Here is a 17302-nt window from a genome sequence, read left to right on the forward strand (position 1 = left end):
GGAGGATTTCCTTGGTCGTCGGCTGCCACACCCACGGCCTCGCCCCCTTGAAGCCACCCAGTCGGCCCCAGCTTGTTGGCGATCCCCTCCAGACGATGGCAAGCGGACCCCCGTGCGGTGCACGTCGCGGTGAAACCTCCGACCCGAGCGTCCGTTCCCACGCCGAATCCGGGTACATACAGACCCACACCCAGGCTTTGCGATCGCTCAGGCACGCCGCACACGCACGACCTGGCGCTCCACACCGCGATTACACAGATGCGCTCGAGTGTGGCCCCGGAGGCGAGAGGCGGCGGGGCTCGCAACGTCTCCTCACCGCGTCGCAAAAAAAAGCCATCCAAAGTTAAACCGCGCTTGAGAACTAGCCTCCGTCGCCGGTGAGACAGGGAGGGGCCCGCATCGACGCCGACTCGCCCAAATCTGCACAAACGGGCTGGGGAAATGGGAAGGGACCCCCCGCCACTGATCGATATACCTCCGAACGTGTGGCCAGCGGACGGATGATGGCGCACCGAATGCATCCGTCAGCCCACATGGCACCACCTGCTCGACTTCTCGAGCGGAAAAAAAAAAGAAACGCTCGGGCATGGAGTGCGTTCTCGCCGACGAAAAAGTCGACACTATAGCACTGAGCAGACACCCTCTGGCAATACCACTTCGGCGGCCGTTCGGAAATCGTACGGCAGGGATGCGATTACAGTAAATCAGGTCGTCCATGAATCACAGCGCAACGTAGCCATGGAATAGAAAATACATAAATCTGCATGCATGAACCTCATTCTCTTAAGACCCTATAGCGGATAGATACCGTTCAAGCAAACGTCCACGTCCGCACCTCGATCAAACACCCCCGCCCGGTCCCATCGGCCAACGCAATCGCGACGCCCTCAGACAAAAACCTCACGCGGTCCTCCCCGACCTCCTCGACGAGCACGCGCCTCCCGCTATCGTCCACGACCTCCTGTTTCGCTCCCGGCTTCTCGTCCTTCTTCTCTGCCTCTGACTCAGCTTGCGTCATCGCACCGGCCTTATCGTCGTCGACCGCCATGACGTCGTCGCCCGGTATCTTCCCCACACGGACGCCAGGGCCCAGACCCGACTCAGACGACGGACCGGCATGGGGAGCGTCCGCCTCCGATCGTCCCGCTGCGCCGGGTTCGGCGGGCGTCTCCTCCGCTGTCGCAGGCGCCGACTCCTCGGTCGCCTTCGCCTTCGCCTCAGAATCAGGAGGCGTCGTCGGCTTTGGCGCGTCCTGAACGGCAAGCGCGTCTTCCTCGACCTCGATCGTCCACCTGCGCGGCCCGCTCGGCCGCACCACGAACCGCTCGGACTCCGTCTCGAGCACAATCGGTGAAGGCGAAGGCGGCGGCGGCGCCCTGCTCTCGTCCACTGCGACCTCTTCGCCATTCGCCTGCAGTCGCACAGGCGGGAACATGGCGTTTTTGAGCGCGTCGGGATTATAGACGAACCTGTCCAAGACGAAATGAAGTCAGCTACCTGCGACCGAAGAAGAAAGAATGCGGACTGATTTACCTAGGCGCCGACCCAACCTTCGCACCGCCCCAGACGATGCCTCTCCGGTTACAGCTCTCTTCCCAGCCCTCCCCTTCCTCCATGCGTTCGTCTTCCTCGCCTAATGGCTCAAGCACCGCGGCGTTAGGCAATCTCCTCTGCCTCTTCCGCGCCCTCTCCGCCAGTTTTTCCGAGGTGGGCGGCGGCGTCGGACTCCTCTCCCGCCCAGTACTCCGCTTGCGCTTCCCCAGATGTCCTTCATCCTCGTCCAACACCGCGCCTCCGAACATCTGCGCCCGCCTCTGCGCGTACTCAAGCATCCGCTGCGGCCGGGTCTTCAACCCAAGCGACTTCACCGCACCCTGCTCGCCTCTTATAGTCAGCACTCCTTTTCATCGCAACGGGCATCCACCCATGCTCACCTTGACGTACTCCACCTTGATAACCTCGATCCCACTGCCATCGTGCCCGCTCCCCCACCCAGAGCTCAGCATCCTCCTCCCATCCTCCTCCGCAGCCGCTTCCTCCTCCCCCCTCCTCGCTCTCCTCTTCTTCCTCCCCACGAACGCCGCCCCCCACCCACCCACGTACCTCCCCCACCCCCTCACGATCTTCACCTCCACCCTCACGTCCTCCCCCCTCGCCTTCGCCTTCGCCACCTCCCCCCAACTCGCGAGCCCGCAATGGACCGCGCACAGCAGCAGATCGCTGTCGTCCGTATACACCCTCCTCTCCCCCTGCATCTGCGCGTCCTCGCGCCTCGGACCGCTGCCCACGACCGGGTCTCCATCCCCGCTCGCGAGCCCACCGCCCCATATCCTACCCAACCCGTGCCCCTTCGGCCCAACAACGCGCTCCGCCGCCAGTCCCCGCTTCGTCCCAGGCGGCGGCAACAGCCCGGACGGAATCACGACCGTCGCCCGCGTCTCCGTCCTCTGCACCTCCCTCTGCACCTCCCTCTCCCTCTCCCTCTGATTCTCCTTCACTTCTCTCTCCCTCTCCCTCCTCTCCCTCTCCCTCTCGCCCTTGTTCTCCTTCCCATTCGCCCGTCCCTTCTCCTTCTCCTTCTCCTTCTCCTTCTCCTTCTCCTTCTCCTTCTCCGCCTCCTTCTCCTTCGGCGGCACAGGGAAGAAATACGGGAACGGCGTCCGCGGCCACACGTACGTACCCAGGTGCACCACGATCGGCGGCGGCAACGGCACCGGCACCGGCGGCGGACCCGGCGCGTACCCGTTCGGCGGGAACAAGCCGCCGCCGCCGAGGCCGAGCTGGATCTGTTGGGGGTGGTGCGCGTGCCCGTGCGCGGGGGGCGGGTACGCGCCGCCGCCCTCCGGCGATCGCGCGCGCGTCCGGTGCGACGGCGGGCGCGAGTGGACCGGGTGCGGGTGGGGGTACGGATGCGGGTGCGGGTGCGGGTGCGGACGCGCGTGCGCGTGCGCGCCGGGCGGTGAAGGCTCGACGCCGTTGGGCGCCTGCTTCGCCTCGGGCCCATACGGCGGTTTATTGTTATACTAAAAAACAGACGCGCCACCATCAGCCCACCATCGAGCGACGCCGACGCCGAAACGAACAGCAGGGGGGAAGAAAGAAAGAGACGCGCACCTCCATGCTGTTCCGATGCGCGTGTCCGGACACCGCATGCATATGCCTCTCCCTCTGTTCGCGCTCCCTCTCCCTCTGCTCGCGCTCCTTCTCCCTGACCGCCGCGGCAGACGACGACGGGTGGCCGGGGAACATCGGCGGCAACCCCGCGTCCATCCCGATCCCCATGCTCTCCCTCATCTCGCGCTCCCTCTCCTTCGCGCGCTCGCGCGGGTGCGGCTGCACACCGCCCATCCCCGCTTCCGCACTGTGTTGTTGTTGTTGTTGCTGCTGCTGCTGCTGCTGCGCGATGCGCTCGCGCTCGCGCTTCTCCTTCCGCCTCCGATCTTTCTCCCGCCGGTCCATCTCCGCCACCTCGCGTCGCTCGCGTTCCCTCTCCCTCCCCGCGTGCTCTCGCTCCATCTGCTGCTGCTGCTGACTCTGCGCCTGCTGCTGCTGTTGATGATGATGCTGCTGCTGCTGATACTGATGCTGCTCCCTCTCCCACCTCGCCCGCTCACGCTCCCTCTCCATCTCCACAAACTCCCGCTCGCGCTCGCTCATCGCGCCGCCCGCGCCGGGCGCGTACACGTTCACCCCGCCCGCGAGCGCGTGCGGCGGCATGCCGTGCGGCGGCGGCGGATGGGGGTGGTGGTGCGACGACAGCGACGACGTCGACGCGCCCGATGCGGCGTGCGAGGACCCCGGGCGGTGGTCCCTGCCGGCGGTGACGTCGGACACGTGGCCTCCCCGGGGTCCGCCGCCCATCTGCTGCCCTTGTGGTGGCGGGTGAGCGTGCTGGTGCTGGTGCTGGTGCTGGTGCTGGTGCTGCGGTGGCAACGGATGCGAGTGCGGGTGCGAGTGAGGCGGATGCGAGTGCGAGAGCGGGTGCGAGTGCGGAGGCGGCCCGTCGGCGTACCCCTGGCGCGCGCGCCCGGACTCGGACGGCGGGCGCTGGAGCGAGCCCATCGCCGGGCTGCGGTCGACGACGCCGCCGCCCTGCTGTCCCGACGGCATCGGCGCGCTGGGCGGCATCGGCGTGTGGCGCGGCGCGCCGTGCGCGGCGTGGAACGGGGGCGGCGCCTCCGGCACCGGGCGCGTGTACAGCCCGGCCTGCGCCTGCGCCTGCGCGGTCGGCGGGGGCGGCGGCGGCGGGGGGATACCCGGCCCAGGCGGGGGTGGTGGTGCGTGGTACATCGAGGGCGGGGGTGCCCCCGCGACCTTGTGCAGAGGGATCCGGGAGGGGTCGAACGACGGCGGGTGCGCGTGCGCGTGGGGATGCTGGTGCTGGTGCGCGTGCGCGTGCGGGTGCTGGTGCTGAACTTGATGCGGGTGAGGGTGGGGGTGCTGCTGGTGCGGGTGGGGGTGTGGGTGCGCGTGGGGGTGCGGATGCTGCGTCATCGGCGGGGGGAGCATGCCGTACATGGGCGGGCCACGGAACGCGGCGCCGCCAGGCGGCGAGTGGGAGTGGGCTGCGAACTGGCCGGGTCCCCCCAGCGGCGCGAGCCCCGGGCCAGCGTCGTTGGGCGCGGATGCGAGGAGCGCCGACGGCGGCGGGAGGTGCGGGTGGCCATACGCCCTCGGTTGCTGGGACGGCGTCCTGTCTCTGTCTCTGTCCCTGTCTCTGTCTCTCTCCCGCTCTCGTTCTCTGTCCCGCTCGCGCTGGCCGTCGCGGTCGCGGTCGCGGTCGCGCGGGTCACGGTCTCGGTCTCGCTCGCGCGGGTCTCTGTCGCGGTCGGCGGGGGCGGCGAGGGGCGGGAGGGTCGGGCCCTGGCCAGAGGAGACGGAGAGGGCGCGACGGCGTGTGTCGGCGTCGCCCGAGGGGCTGTCCTGGAGGAGGGCGGCGACGTTCATGGCGGAGGGGGCGTCAGCGGCTCGTCGCCGGGGGAGGGGGAAAGGAGAAGGTGAAAGAGGAAAAGCGGGAGAGGCGTGAGTCGATCACCCGCACTCTGTCGAGGCACCCTTTCTTCGGGATGATGGTAATCGAGATTCTTCGTATTACGTATGCCGAACCTTAGATCTCCGATCTGCCTCGCCTTCCACGCGTCCTTTATGCCGCGTCAGGGTCCGCCTTGTCCTCCTCGCTGGTGCACGACGAGAGTGTGCCGATGATAATACTTGGCCTACATCGATCCGCACTCACACGTAGGCTATAACCACGCAAAGCTCGGGTGGCAACCGCAGCATCTCCGAGACGGGTTGTCGGCGCGCTGTGAAACGCCCGTCACCTTCCGGATGCGGGGAAATAAGGCGAGACACAGATAGATCATAGCACGCCCCCCTGCCCACCGCCCATCGCCCGCCTTCCTTTCTCGCCCGCCTTCGCCCACTCTAATCTCGGGAGAACGCACGCACGCCCCGTCCCATCGGCCGCATCCGGCCCGCGCACGTAGGCATACTCGTGCTCGCCGCGCGCGAATTGCTGAGTCGCCGACACACAGACACGCTCAGGGCGGCGGAGGACTGGGACTGAGACGAGCGATGGCACGAGACACGACGCTCTGGCCGACACGCACGCACGCCGCGGCCCCTGTAGGCTCTTCCATCTTCCGTCTGCCCGGGCTGGCGTCCCGATCCAGCCCATGACATGAACGGCGCGTAACTCAGGACTGCAGTGCATCGTGGTCACGAGAGCTCAATATCGTCCTCGTCGCGTTCCCACCGGTGCACGTACTTGCCATATTATACAAGCGGTATATGCACAAGCTCCTTCGCTACAAGCTACGGCACGCGACTATTCATGCACGCTCTGGCCACGTCGTGACGAGCAGGCTGCGACGATGAGAAACGACCGACGGGTTCTGCCCTAGCGAAACGGAAGCAGAACCACCCACTGACCGAGGATCATCGGCAGATCCATAATGAACGCCGCGCCTAGTTCGCAGGCATCTTCAAGCACGCCGTCCTCAGCCCGTCCCCGCTCCACTTCGCGACCTCAACCAGCAGTTGACGCTTCTTCGCCGCGGCCGTGGCGGACCGCAGCTCATACAGCGTTGCTACAGCGAGAACGTGCCCGGAGATCAGACACGACATCAAAAGCCAAAGGAATTCGAGTGTGAGCTGCGGACTCACAAAGGTTGAACAGGAACGGTTCGGCCACCGTCACAGCCGACGGCGACGCCCTCAACGCGCTCTCGAGCACCTCCACGCCCTCCGCCACGCGCCCTTGTCCAAGCAACGCCACCGCCAGATCATTCACGGCCTACATAAAACCGGATTTTTTTTAAAAAAAAAGTGCTCGTGAATATCGTGCGCAACGGGCCGACGGATAGACCAAAGCCCCGCTTACGACGTAGTTATCCGGATCCTCCTTGACGGCATCCCTCAACACCGCCGCCGCCCGCCCCCAGTCGCCCTCGGCGCACGCGAACAGCGCCTCGTTTATCCTCACCGTCGCCGCGTCCGCGCGAGGATCGGCCGCGACGGCCGCGAACTGCGCACCCGCCCGCGCGAGGTGGCCCGCCTGGAGGTACACGCGCCCGACCGCGGACCGGAGCGCCGCGCTGCCCCCCGCCTGCGCGCAGAGCGGCTCCAGCACGCGCGTCGCGGCGACAAAGTCCTATTTACGCGTTTCCATTCCATCAGCCTCGAGCCAACAACGTTTAGCGAATTCGGGAAGGTAAATAGGACGCGTAACCACCTTCATCTCCGCCAGCTGACTCGCGATGATCAGACACACCCTCGCCCCGCGCTCCCTCCACATCTCCCTCGTCGCCTCGTCCACCCTCCTCTTCCTCCCCCCCAGCTCCCCCGCCCTCCCCTGCACCTTGCACTTCCTCAGGAGCGCGTGCAGCGCGTCGAGGTAGCCCATGTGGTCCCCTGCCCAGTACGCCGCGCGCGCGTGGAGGACCTCGAGCTCGAACGGGAGCACGCGCGCGAGCTCGGCGCGGTCGACGCCCGGAGAGTGCAGCACGGCGAAGAGGTTCGCGAGCTCGGCCGATGTTTGGTTGAACAGCCGCAGACGCGCGAGCGACGAGAGCCGGAGGTACCAGAGCTATGGAATGCGAGGAAAGAGTGGTCAGGTCGGGGAGAGGGAGGGGTATAGGGCGTACGCTGAGGATGAGGACGATCTCTTCCGGGTTGGTGCTCACGATTCGGTCCCGGGCCATGCGCGCGAGGGCACGCCAGCTGTGGGTCATCTAGAGAGGCTTATGCAGGTTCATATCAAATGTCATCCATGCCAAATAAAAATAAAACGCAAGTTGGGAATGGTGGACTCACAACAAGCGCGTTGAAGTCGGATCGTTGCCAGTCACCGGTGAGGTCTCGTTGCGGCCGGTGCTCGGGCGGGATGTACTTTGCGAGGAGGTTGCTCAGTGGATCGGTCTGCGTGTGGTGGTTTAGGATTGAACGTCGTGTGTCGAATAGAGGCAAAATGCTTGCGAGAAAGGTACATACGTTAGGTATGGGAAGGAACATCGTTGGTAGGACGAGAGCGGGGAGATACAACGACGGCGTTTCGTCCTCTGAGGAGGAGGAGGAGGAGTCGAGGGTATCTTCTGGTTGTACATTCGACTTCGGGGGTGGGGGCGGAGGGACATCCTTCTCCGCGTTCGGTCGCAAAGAGGAGGACGAGGACGCCGCAGGTGGAAGCGGCGGCGACGGCGTGTCGATGGCGATCTCTTGGTTTGGCGGGAGAGGCGACGCCGAGGCCGACGGCTTCTCTTCCTCTTCTTCCTCGTCTTCGTCCTCGGAATCGTGCAGGAATGGATCCGGGTCTTCCTCTTCTTCCTTCTGAGGAGGTGCGGGCGCGGCGAGCGGTGACGGTCTCTCCCCGTCGTCGCGCGTGCCGTCCGACGCTGCTAAACTGGATGCGCCGTCGCTGAGCGCGCTCTGGTAGGATGACGGTGCGGGAGAGCGCGCCGAGCTCGGGTCGGATGCGACGGGCTCGATACCCAGCAAGTCGTGACGGTCGGCCATTCACACTGGGCCTTGAATACGTGAAAGAGTTGGCGAGCAGGTCCGTACGCGAATGGCAAGAGGTCACCGTGACTCAATGTGATCAGCCACCCCGGGGTACTCCCGCTTACGCCGTCGTGAGCACTCTACGCGAGTCTACGCGCAAGGTCAACCACCTTCAGCCTCGAATTCTGCCTCTTGCTGGCATGTCACTGTATCCGGCCATAGACGTCTCGGGGATACTCTTCACGCGTGGAAACATGTAGGCTTTCGGCAGCATACAGGGTCAGTACGCGTTTGTTGGGTCCATCGTACGTACGCCCTTTACTCCGACTTGCTCATGTGGGTCTAACTGATTCGTGCGCGATTCCGATCTTGCTCTTCCAGCCGTTACTCGTTGTGCTTCGCTTCTATTGCGGTAATCCATCAAAAACTGCGGTGAACCCCCCCCCCCCTGATGCATGGATACATCGACGCTGCCTCCCGCGTACGTGGCGAGGTACAGCGACGTCGTTTCGTCCTCTGAATTATCGTTCGTCGTCGGTGGTATCTTCGAACCGTGCAGCCGATTTGGGAGGCGGAGGCGGGGAAACGTCCTCGTCCACGTTCGGCTGCAAAGAAGACGAGGTAACTGAGGGTCGCTGCAGGCGGAAGCGGCGGCGACGGCGTGTCGATGGCGATCTCGGGTTTAGGCCGGAAGGACGTCGCCGAGGCCGACGGCTTCTCTTCCTCTTACTCCTCGTCTTCGTCCTTACAATCGTGCAGGAATGAATCCGGGTCTTCCTCCTCTTCCTCCTGAACAGGCGCGGGTGCAGTGAGCGGTGACGGCCCCTCCTCGTCCTCACCCTCGCTGAGCGCGCTGTCGCATGCGGCGGGCTCGACACTCAGCAAGTCGCGATTGTCGGTCATCACTTCATCACACTGCTAACTGGCCTCGGATGATGGGAACTGGGCGAGAAAGTCATACTTAGCAGCGCGAGGTCACCGCGCTTCATGCGTCCGTCCTCCCGCCGTCATGAGCTTTGCACGCAAAGGTTAACCATCTTCCGCTCCGAATTTACCGCGTACCGGCGTACCACCGTGCGCGTCGCAATGCTGTTCAAGGACTAGTATGCGAGGAGACACGGAGCTGTCCAGCATGCAGCATCAGTACGCGTTGGCTTTCTGGCATCGTGCCCCTCTCCTCCACTCCGACTCGTCCCTGTGCGCCTGGTTCGTGCGCGGCTCTGATGTTGCTCTGTCAGCCGTTACTCATCTTGCCTCGAGCTTATTCATCAGAAGCTGCGGTGGACCGCCCCAGACCAACACATGAAAATATATCGAGACTGCTGCCCCACGTACGCGCACGTCTCGAGACTGCCGCGTGGGTTAATCCTCCATCACCGCTACAATCAGTATTCTGACTAAGGACCTTTCAGGGATGACGCCAGCTCATTCTCAAAGACGATAAAAGGCGCAATGTCCCAACGGTCGTCCTTACTGCTCGTTCGAGGAGGATCGGAAAACTGCACTGAACAGCATCCCCCATGTCCCTCTTCGCGCCCGCCCCTCCTCCTCCGACTAACCTCGGCCGCTACCGCCGCCTTTCTCCAATCGCGGGCGTCCATGTTTCCCCGATCCAGCTGGGCGCGGCGAACATCGGCGACAAATGGCACGATATTGGCTGGGGTGTGATGGACGAGAAGTCGTCGATCGCGCTGTTGGACGCGTACTTCGACGCGGGTGGAAACTTCATCGATACGGCAAACCACTAGTCAGTCGCGTTTGCCCGACGCCCGGTGAGCGCGTTACTGAACGTTGTTAACAGCCAAGATGAACGGTCGGAAGAGATAATCGGAGAGTGGGCGGAGAAGAGGGGTATCCGCGACCAGCTCGTTATCGCCACCAAGGTAGATACCGCGTCGCCGGCTTGATTTCGCTCAGAAGCGATGCCGACCGTACATCCTCCAGTACACGTCTGGACTCAAGCTTCGCGACCAATCGATTGCTCAGAAGGTTAACTACGTCGGCAACAACGTCAAGTCGATGCACGTCTCCGTCGAGGCTTCTCTCAAGAAACTCCGGACGTCGTACATAGACATCCTCTACGTGCACTGGTGGGACTGGGACACGAGCGTGGAGGAGGTCATGAATGGCCTCCATGCACTCGTCCTGGCAGGGAAGGTCCTCTACCTCGTGAGCGGAGCCACCTTGAGCTTAACACGAGTGGGAAGTGCTCAAACGCCTTGGGCAAATCGTAGGGTGTATCCGACACGCCGGCGTGGGTCGTATCCAAAGCGAACCAATACGCGCGTGATCACGGCAAGACGCCGTTCGTGATTTACCAAGGCGCATGGAACGTTATGGAACGCTCCTTTGAGCGCGAGATCATACCCATGGCTCGTTCTGAAGGTGCGCCGGTTTTCTTACCGTTCTTTCACACCGTCGACGCAGAAACCGAGAACCGTCCTCTTGACACGACAGGCCTCGCTCTCGCGCCGTGGAACGTCGTCGCCGGTGGCAAAATCCGCACAGACGAGGAAGAGCAGCGCCGGCGGGAATCGGGCGAGAAGGGCCGGACGACGTTCGACCCAAATTGGGAGCGGACGGAGGACGAGAAGAAGGTAAGCAAGGCGCTCGAGAAGGTCGCGGCAGAGGTGGGCGCGAAGCACATCACAGCAGGTAACGGGCGTTCCCACAATCCACCACTGTGGTTCACATATGCTGACGTTTTTCGCAGTCGCGATCGCGTATTTGATGCAGAAGACGCCGCACGTGTTCCCCATCGTCGGCGGACGGAAGATCGAGCACTTGTATCAGAACATCGAGGCGCTTAGCATCACGCTCAAGCCCGAGCAAATCGAGTACTTGGAGAGCATCGTACCGTTCGACCCCGGCTTCCCGACCAACTTGATCGTAAGCAACTCCATCTTTAGATCACGTTCGCCGAATCTCAACTCATTGGCGTTGGTATAGGGCGACGGGACCAAGCACTCGTTCTTAATGTCCGCCAACTCCGTCTTGGACAAGGACCCGCTGATCCAACCGATACGTCCGCAGTAGATGGGTTTGCATATGGGAAGGTCCTAGTCTTATAAAGCTCACCAATGCGTGGTGACGGTCGATGGATGCTGAAGCAATCAGTCCGCGTCGATCGGTTATTTGCGGTCTACCGGGCTGTCGGTAGCTTGGATATCATCCGATGTAATAATAAGTAGCGTTTGTCAAACTGTAGCGGGATTATTCCGCAAGGGGTACTACACGGACAGATGATATGATGCTCATGCCGGGCCCGTCGCGCCACCTGGATTCCGTGCTGTCTGCCGGTTACTCTATTTGCGTCTTGGCCGTCTACGAAACTATATTGCATAAAAAGACCAGTCCCACATATGGCTCTTCTATTCACTCAGCACGGATCGGCTGCAGAAATTCCCGGGGCTGTGTGTCCCACTCGGAGGTTCGCGCTCGCCGACGCTCGGATGTTGCGAAGACCACCGCAAGACATCAACGCTGTAGAGGATATAACCCCTCTGACTCCTTCGGGTATAGGCCATCAGATTCTCCTAACCGCCGCTTGGCCGGGGCCGCCTATCTGATCCTGATCACGCTATTTTGACATAGCGTGCCGGACTTGGACGTATTATGTACAAGAACATACGGTGCGGACACCCCTTAAGCTCTTGATTGGCCTCCGGTCTTCCACGTCACGTCAAAGCATGAAAACCGAATGTCCTTCCAACTCGATCGGGACAGTGAGGCGGAGAGCTTAACGTGGAATATCAAGCATAAGAGCCACCGTCCATTGAGATTACAGTTTCCCTCCCTTCTCCGCAATGTTGTCCGGCACCGGAGTCGTGGTCTTGCTGGCCTTCGTCACGTATCTGCTCAAACGGCTTCTTGCGCGATCGTCTTCAGCGCCTCTGCCTCCTGGACCCAAGGGGCTGCCTTTCATAGGAAATCTCTTCGATTTGCCGAAGGACCATGAATGGGAGACGTTTACACGCTGGGGGAAAGAGTTCGGTGAATACCCAAAAATACCCCATATACGATCTCAAACTAATGTGCCTTGCATTGGTAAGGCGACTTGACCATGGTTAAAGCGCTTGGAACGAATATGTTGGTCATCAACTCATCCAAGATCGCGGTCGAGCTGCTAGGTGATTTGTGGACTGTGGACTGGTGGCGTGTAATGCAGACACGACTGAGCCCACGCGTGCAGAAAAAAAGTCAAACATTTATAGCGATCGCCCATCCATGAAAATGGCATGCGACCTCATCGGACACAATGAACACTCCATATTCAGCCCGTACAACGATCGACTGAGGCTGTTCCGGAAAATGTTTCATGGTCCGTGTTCTCCCTGCATGTTCTGACATTACCGGTCATCATCCAATGCGATCAATCAATCATCCCTAAACGCAGGTGCGCTTGCGGGGAAGGAGAACCTGGACTCTCAAGCACCTATTGAGGAACATGAGACCCACCGATTTCTGTATCGCCTCTCACGTAGTCCGGACAACTTGCGAGAGGAACTACGCAGGTGAGTGGGTTTACAGCCCGTGCTTTTCGCGGTCTCATCTATAAGTATGTCTGTCCAGGTTGGCCGGTGCCATTATCGTCAAGATATCCCATGGATACGAGCTCGTCCCAGTGGGAGACGACCCCATGATCGACCTGGTGGAGCGCGTTATGGCCGAGTTCGGGGACGTGACTACCCCCGGGCATTATGTGGTGGACATAATGCCCTGGCGTAAGTTGATACGCACATCGACTATCAGGCTAGCCGGGCTTATTTGTGATATAGTCGCATATCTTCCCGGGTGGCTGCCGGGTATGGGATTTAAGAAGGTCGCGGTCGAGATGCGCAAGACTCTGTACGACGGGAAGAACATGCCAGTCGCCTTTGTGAAGGACCGAATGGTAGGGAGATGACGAGCGAAGGAAATATCTCTCGGAAAACCTATCGCTTATCATATGCTCGTAGGCTCAGGGAACGGCGATACCGTGCTTTACTTCGAGATGTCTTGAACAGATTGCCGAGGGAATGGCCCCGTACGACGAGGACATGGTGGGATGGGCAGGAATCAATCTATACGGAGGCGAGTGTATATAATGTCGATCTCGGCGCTCTGCTGACTCTCTCGCACTCTACAAATAGGTGGTGCGGACACGGTAAGCTTCGCATTTTCATTGGCAAAGTGGATTATGGACGAATGCACCACCTTCGCAGACCGTTTCTGTCAGTGCCTCTCGCTGCTGTCAGCATCACGTTCTCGTAACTCATTGACGCGTACTGGCAGACCAATCATTCGTTCTTTCTTGCAATGATGCTGCACCCCGACATCCAGAAGAAAGCGCAGGAGGAGCTTGATCGCGTCGTCGGACCAGATCGGCTGCCAACGTTGGCGGACCGAGAGCGCCTGCCCTACACAGATGCGCTCATGAAGGAGACGCTGAGGTGGCAAGTGGTAGCTCCCCAAGGTACCTTCAACGTTCACTGGGATTCAAGTACGATGCCGAGGCTGATCGACATTGTGTAGCTCTCCCTCACGTGCTAAGAGAGGATGACATTCACAACGGTTTCTTCATCCCGAAGGGTACTATATGTATCCCGAATGTCTGGTACGAGTCGACGTACTTTCAGTTGATGCACATTTGTGGGCTCAGTACGCTGCCCCACGTAGGGGTTTCCTCCACGATCCGGCTACGTACCGTGACCCCGAAACCTTCGATCCATCTCGGTTCATTGAAGTAGAGGGAAAGCTTGCGGAGACCGATCCCCGCCTTTTCTGCTTCGGTTTCGGTCGTAGAATCTGCCCAGGTTCGGGCTACTGCCTTCATCCCTCCTGGCTCCGCTGAGAGATTGATTTCTTACAGGTCGTCAACTGGCGGATTCGACCGTTTTCCTCCAATGCGCAATGTCCCTCGCCGTTTTCGATATCAGTAAACCCCTGGACAACTCGGGTAATGTCGTCGAGCCCGTGGTGGATCGCACGAGCGGGATTATCACCCATCCTACACCTTTCCCGTGCACGATCAAGCCCCGTTCAGCACGGGCTGCGGCGCTGATCCGGTCTTTCGAGGATGCTCAGTGACGTGAGGTTCATTCAAAACTTATACACCACGAGTCCAGAGCTGTTTGGGGCTTTTGAACTTGTTATAGCTTGTATATTGAACCTTGCGATGTCGTTTGTAGCAAGAGCACCATGATGTGGATATTAATGTTAAGCATGAATACGCTCGAGATCTATTGATCAAGGTTGAACACACGGTACGAGTGTCCGAGTGTCCAGCAAGTGTGGGAATGATAGCAACACTTATGTACATGTAAATCCTTGTTCCCCTTCCGCCACCTTGCCGCATTCAACTCCACTTCAACCGAGTTTTTTGGCATGCTCCAGACCTATTGTTCAGGGCTACAGCACCTAGCATAGATATTTCTTTTCAACGTTACAACTTTCCAGAACGTGGCTAAGCGGTGATTGGCGGGCCGTCGTCGGTAACCGGTCTATTCAAGCGCGCGGCGTAAACGTACGTTACTGATCCACACCTCCGCCCATTTCACCCAAACCCCTCTTAGCAGACGCCGCCACCACCTGAAGTTCTTCGTTCATCTACGGTTTTGCTCATAACGAGCGTCTTTCGGTCGTCTCGCGCAAGATGTCCGTCGCAAAGATGAAGAACACGCCTAAAGGGCGCAAGCTGCCGACGAATCCGCATTACCTCGAGTTCAAGCGTACCGATGGCTCCGAGCGCAACTGGCCGACGAACACGACCAAGACTGTCGATGCCGAGGGCAATGTGAACTATATGCGACCTATCCCACTTGACGAGAGTGCATGCATTGGCTGGCGCTGCGGCATTGGTGCGGGTGTTGCTTTGCTCATGAAGCTGCCTGAGCTACCGGGTGAGTCGTGCGTGTACTTTACGTGTTGCTGCATAGGGATGACGGATCGCAGAGGGTCACGAGTACGTGCTCAAGAGTTGGCCGGCTGGCTACCAGATGTACGACCATAATAAGGGTCCGGAAAACCGACCCCGACACGACCCCTACCTCATTGGTACATCATCTAAGTCTCGGTTTTCTATGCTCTGACTGACGTGGGACTTCTTCAAGGATCTGTTCATGCTGCTCGCTTTCGCTCCATCGCCGAGTTCGTCCCGCACGCCCTTTGGCTCATGACAGACCCGACGCTAGACCGGACCAACTGCCAGTGCAAGTACTGCGCCCGCAAGCCGCAACGTGAGATCTCGCAGGGCATGGGTCTCTCCTCCGCGCGCCCGGCATCCCAGTTCTCGTCCAAAGGGGGGCGCCCAAAACGGGAGGTGGCACAGAGGCCGCTCCCGTCTCCGGAACTGTACACGGCGGTGCGTCGGAGGCCAAAGGCCAAGAAGGTCAAGCTACTCCCCGGGCCGCAGGAGGTTATCGTTCCCGAGCGCGTGAACGACGTGTATGCCGCATATCACAGCAAGGGCCGCCGCGTGCGACGCTGGTGCAGGGAGGGTGAACTTGTGTGGTGCGCGCTGGACCAGCCGATTGTGCTCCCGCCTGTGGGAGACCGCCAGGCGCAGTATATCACGCTGTGGCCTGCGATAGCGCGGGAATCGAAGGTCAAGGCACGGGCGGAACCGAAGGAGCCTAAGGCTGCGGACCCGGAGATGGTGGCAGGCATGGACCAGGCCGCGTCAACGCCAGCTTCGACGTCACGACCGGAGAAGCCGCATACTGAGGACGAGGACGAGGACACGCCATGGACAACCGTTCAATGGGATGTGTACAGACTCAAGCTGCTCGGCTGCAACTACGAGTGGATCGTGGACTCAGCCAGAGTAGTGCCCTACCAGGCGTACTCCGTGCCGGACACAATACTTCAAGCGCTGCTCGACATCACCTCCTCTCAACCGCTTCCAGACGAGGCGAAGCTCGCGGAGTTCAGCCCGCTCCTCGATGACGACGGGAAACCGCCCGAGTTTGCGGACGCCGCCGTTCCATACTCGATCGCGCTTGAGATCGCGTCCGGGATTGCGCGCTACTTCGGCGGGACGGACGATTACGAGTGCCAGTACACGGAAGTGGTTCAGGCGCCGGCCGATCGGCGTGTTACTCAGACTGCGTCCGCGCCCCCGGCGGAGAGCTCGCTGAGCGCGGTGATGAACGCATCTGCCCAACACAACGCCGCCGGGCTCGCGGAGCCATCGAGCATCTCGGCGTTGGCGCCGACCCAGACACAGGCGCAAGCTCCGCCGCTGACGCGGGCGGCCACGCAGCAGACTCGGACAGTGACGCAGACCCGGTTTCAGGGCCTGTGGTGGGGCGCGGAGCGTATCTGGGCGGATGACTTCGTGCGTATCAAGTGCGACCGGAGCCAGGTCGCGCCGCGGGGGAGTGCGCACATCCTCCCGCCCGCGGGGCCGAGCCGGAGCACACGCGAGCGGATACGGCGCGAGCTGAACATGCAGGGGGTTGATGAGGAGGAAGGGATGCGTAAGTATGGCGCAAGCGGACGGGGCGTATTCATGCGCATCGACGGTATCTTCATGGTGGAGATCCCCCCGGCCGGGAAGGACCCCGCGCAGCGGTTGTGTAGGGTGTTCGGACAACTCTATGAACTCGTGGAGGACGACTGGGAGGAGCCTGGCTCGGAGAAGGCTACGGCCGAGGGGGCTCAAAGGGACGGCGCAGAGATGGGCAAAGGCAAGGAGAAGGAGAAGGAGAATGACCCTCTCCCGGCAGATCCAGCAGGATCGAAGTCGGCGGGTGCATCGCCCTCGCCCACCGAGCGGCCAGCGATCACGGAACCAAATCCGCTCCCGCCCTCGCCGGTGGGATACAAGTTTCGCGCCATTGTGAAGCCAGGGCACGACGTGGTGCTCGCCGTTGAGCTCATCGCGGGGCGGTATTATCCCGGGTTGCTGCAGCATCCGCTGGTTCAGCCGGAGGTTTTGCGCTCGCTCCGCAACAATACGCCGGCAGATGCGCAGCATCTGTGGTCGCAGGAGGGACTTGCGTCGGGCGTGCACAGTGCGATGGAGCCGTGGAAGCCATCTGTGTCGCGGTATACGATGATGCGCGAGGCGGAGTCCGACGCACGGAAAGAGCTTTTCATATATTGGCGGCGTTTGCACGTCGAGCGCCAGGTTGCGATCGCGAACAGCGGGGGGACCGGCGCGGCGAAGGGGGATGAGGATGTGGTGATGGCCGATCCATGATGATGAGGTGCTCTGCATATCATCATAGACAATTGCTTTTCTGCTTTTCGTTTACTCTTGTAGTTTGTTGCTCGTTTCGTCTACCTAATATACGTACCATACGAAATAGCCTACATGTAT

General features: G+C 61.1%; 5 protein-coding genes across 5 annotated transcripts; 3 read left to right on the forward strand and 2 right to left on the reverse strand.

Annotated features, from left to right (window-relative positions):
* Window positions 1–669: 669 nt before the first annotated feature.
* Window positions 670–4947, reverse strand: PUNSTDRAFT_145368 (uncharacterized protein; the record flags this gene model as incomplete). Its single annotated transcript, XM_007386376.1, has 4 exons — window positions 670–1469; window positions 1534–1874; window positions 1935–3023; window positions 3115–4947. 4 exons carry the CDS (start codon window positions 4945–4947, stop codon window positions 812–814), a joined length of 3921 nt encoding a protein of 1306 aa, XP_007386438.1. The 3' UTR covers window positions 670–811.
* A 671-nt stretch (window positions 4948–5618) lies between these two features.
* On the reverse strand, window positions 5619–8064 carry PUNSTDRAFT_106100 (uncharacterized protein). Its single transcript, XM_007386377.1, has 7 exons — window positions 7492–8064; window positions 7315–7419; window positions 7146–7232; window positions 6734–7087; window positions 6383–6652; window positions 6166–6295; window positions 5619–6089 (listed from the first exon to the last, which is right to left on the reverse strand). The coding sequence occupies exons 1-7, from the start codon at window positions 8011–8013 to the stop codon at window positions 5968–5970; spliced, it is 1590 nt and encodes a 529-aa protein (XP_007386439.1). The 5' UTR covers window positions 8014–8064; the 3' UTR covers window positions 5619–5967.
* A 433-nt stretch (window positions 8065–8497) lies between these two features.
* On the forward strand, window positions 8498–11273 carry PUNSTDRAFT_145370 (Aldo/keto reductase). Its single transcript, XM_007386378.1, has 8 exons — window positions 8498–9204; window positions 9259–9355; window positions 9411–9745; window positions 9800–9881; window positions 9943–10167; window positions 10233–10653; window positions 10712–10887; window positions 10948–11273. The coding sequence occupies exons 3-8, from the start codon at window positions 9519–9521 to the stop codon at window positions 11032–11034; spliced, it is 1218 nt and encodes a 405-aa protein (XP_007386440.1). The 5' UTR covers window positions 8498–9204; window positions 9259–9355; window positions 9411–9518; the 3' UTR covers window positions 11035–11273.
* A 531-nt stretch (window positions 11274–11804) lies between these two features.
* PUNSTDRAFT_115369 (cytochrome P450) lies at window positions 11805–14067 on the forward strand (the record flags this gene model as incomplete). Its single annotated transcript, XM_007386379.1, has 12 exons — window positions 11805–11991; window positions 12051–12128; window positions 12191–12319; window positions 12395–12512; window positions 12571–12722; window positions 12777–12892; window positions 12957–13071; window positions 13131–13144; window positions 13273–13453; window positions 13513–13594; window positions 13657–13793; window positions 13850–14067. The coding sequence occupies 12 exons, from the start codon at window positions 11805–11807 to the stop codon at window positions 14065–14067; spliced, it is 1527 nt and encodes a 508-aa protein (XP_007386441.1).
* Window positions 14068–14336: 269 nt separating this feature from the next.
* On the forward strand, window positions 14337–17296 carry PUNSTDRAFT_145371 (uncharacterized protein). The gene is made up of 4 exons (XM_007386380.1): window positions 14337–14503; window positions 14553–14879; window positions 14932–15033; window positions 15090–17296. The coding sequence occupies exons 2-4, from the start codon at window positions 14633–14635 to the stop codon at window positions 17180–17182; spliced, it is 2442 nt and encodes an 813-aa protein (XP_007386442.1). The 5' UTR covers window positions 14337–14503; window positions 14553–14632; the 3' UTR covers window positions 17183–17296.
* Window positions 17297–17302: the final 6 nt, after the last annotated feature.

The sequence above is a fragment of the Punctularia strigosozonata genome (genome assembly GCF_000264995.1).
Source record: "Punctularia strigosozonata HHB-11173 SS5 unplaced genomic scaffold PUNSTscaffold_11, whole genome shotgun sequence".
Lineage (NCBI taxonomy): Eukaryota > Fungi > Basidiomycota > Agaricomycetes > Corticiales > Punctulariaceae > Punctularia > Punctularia strigosozonata.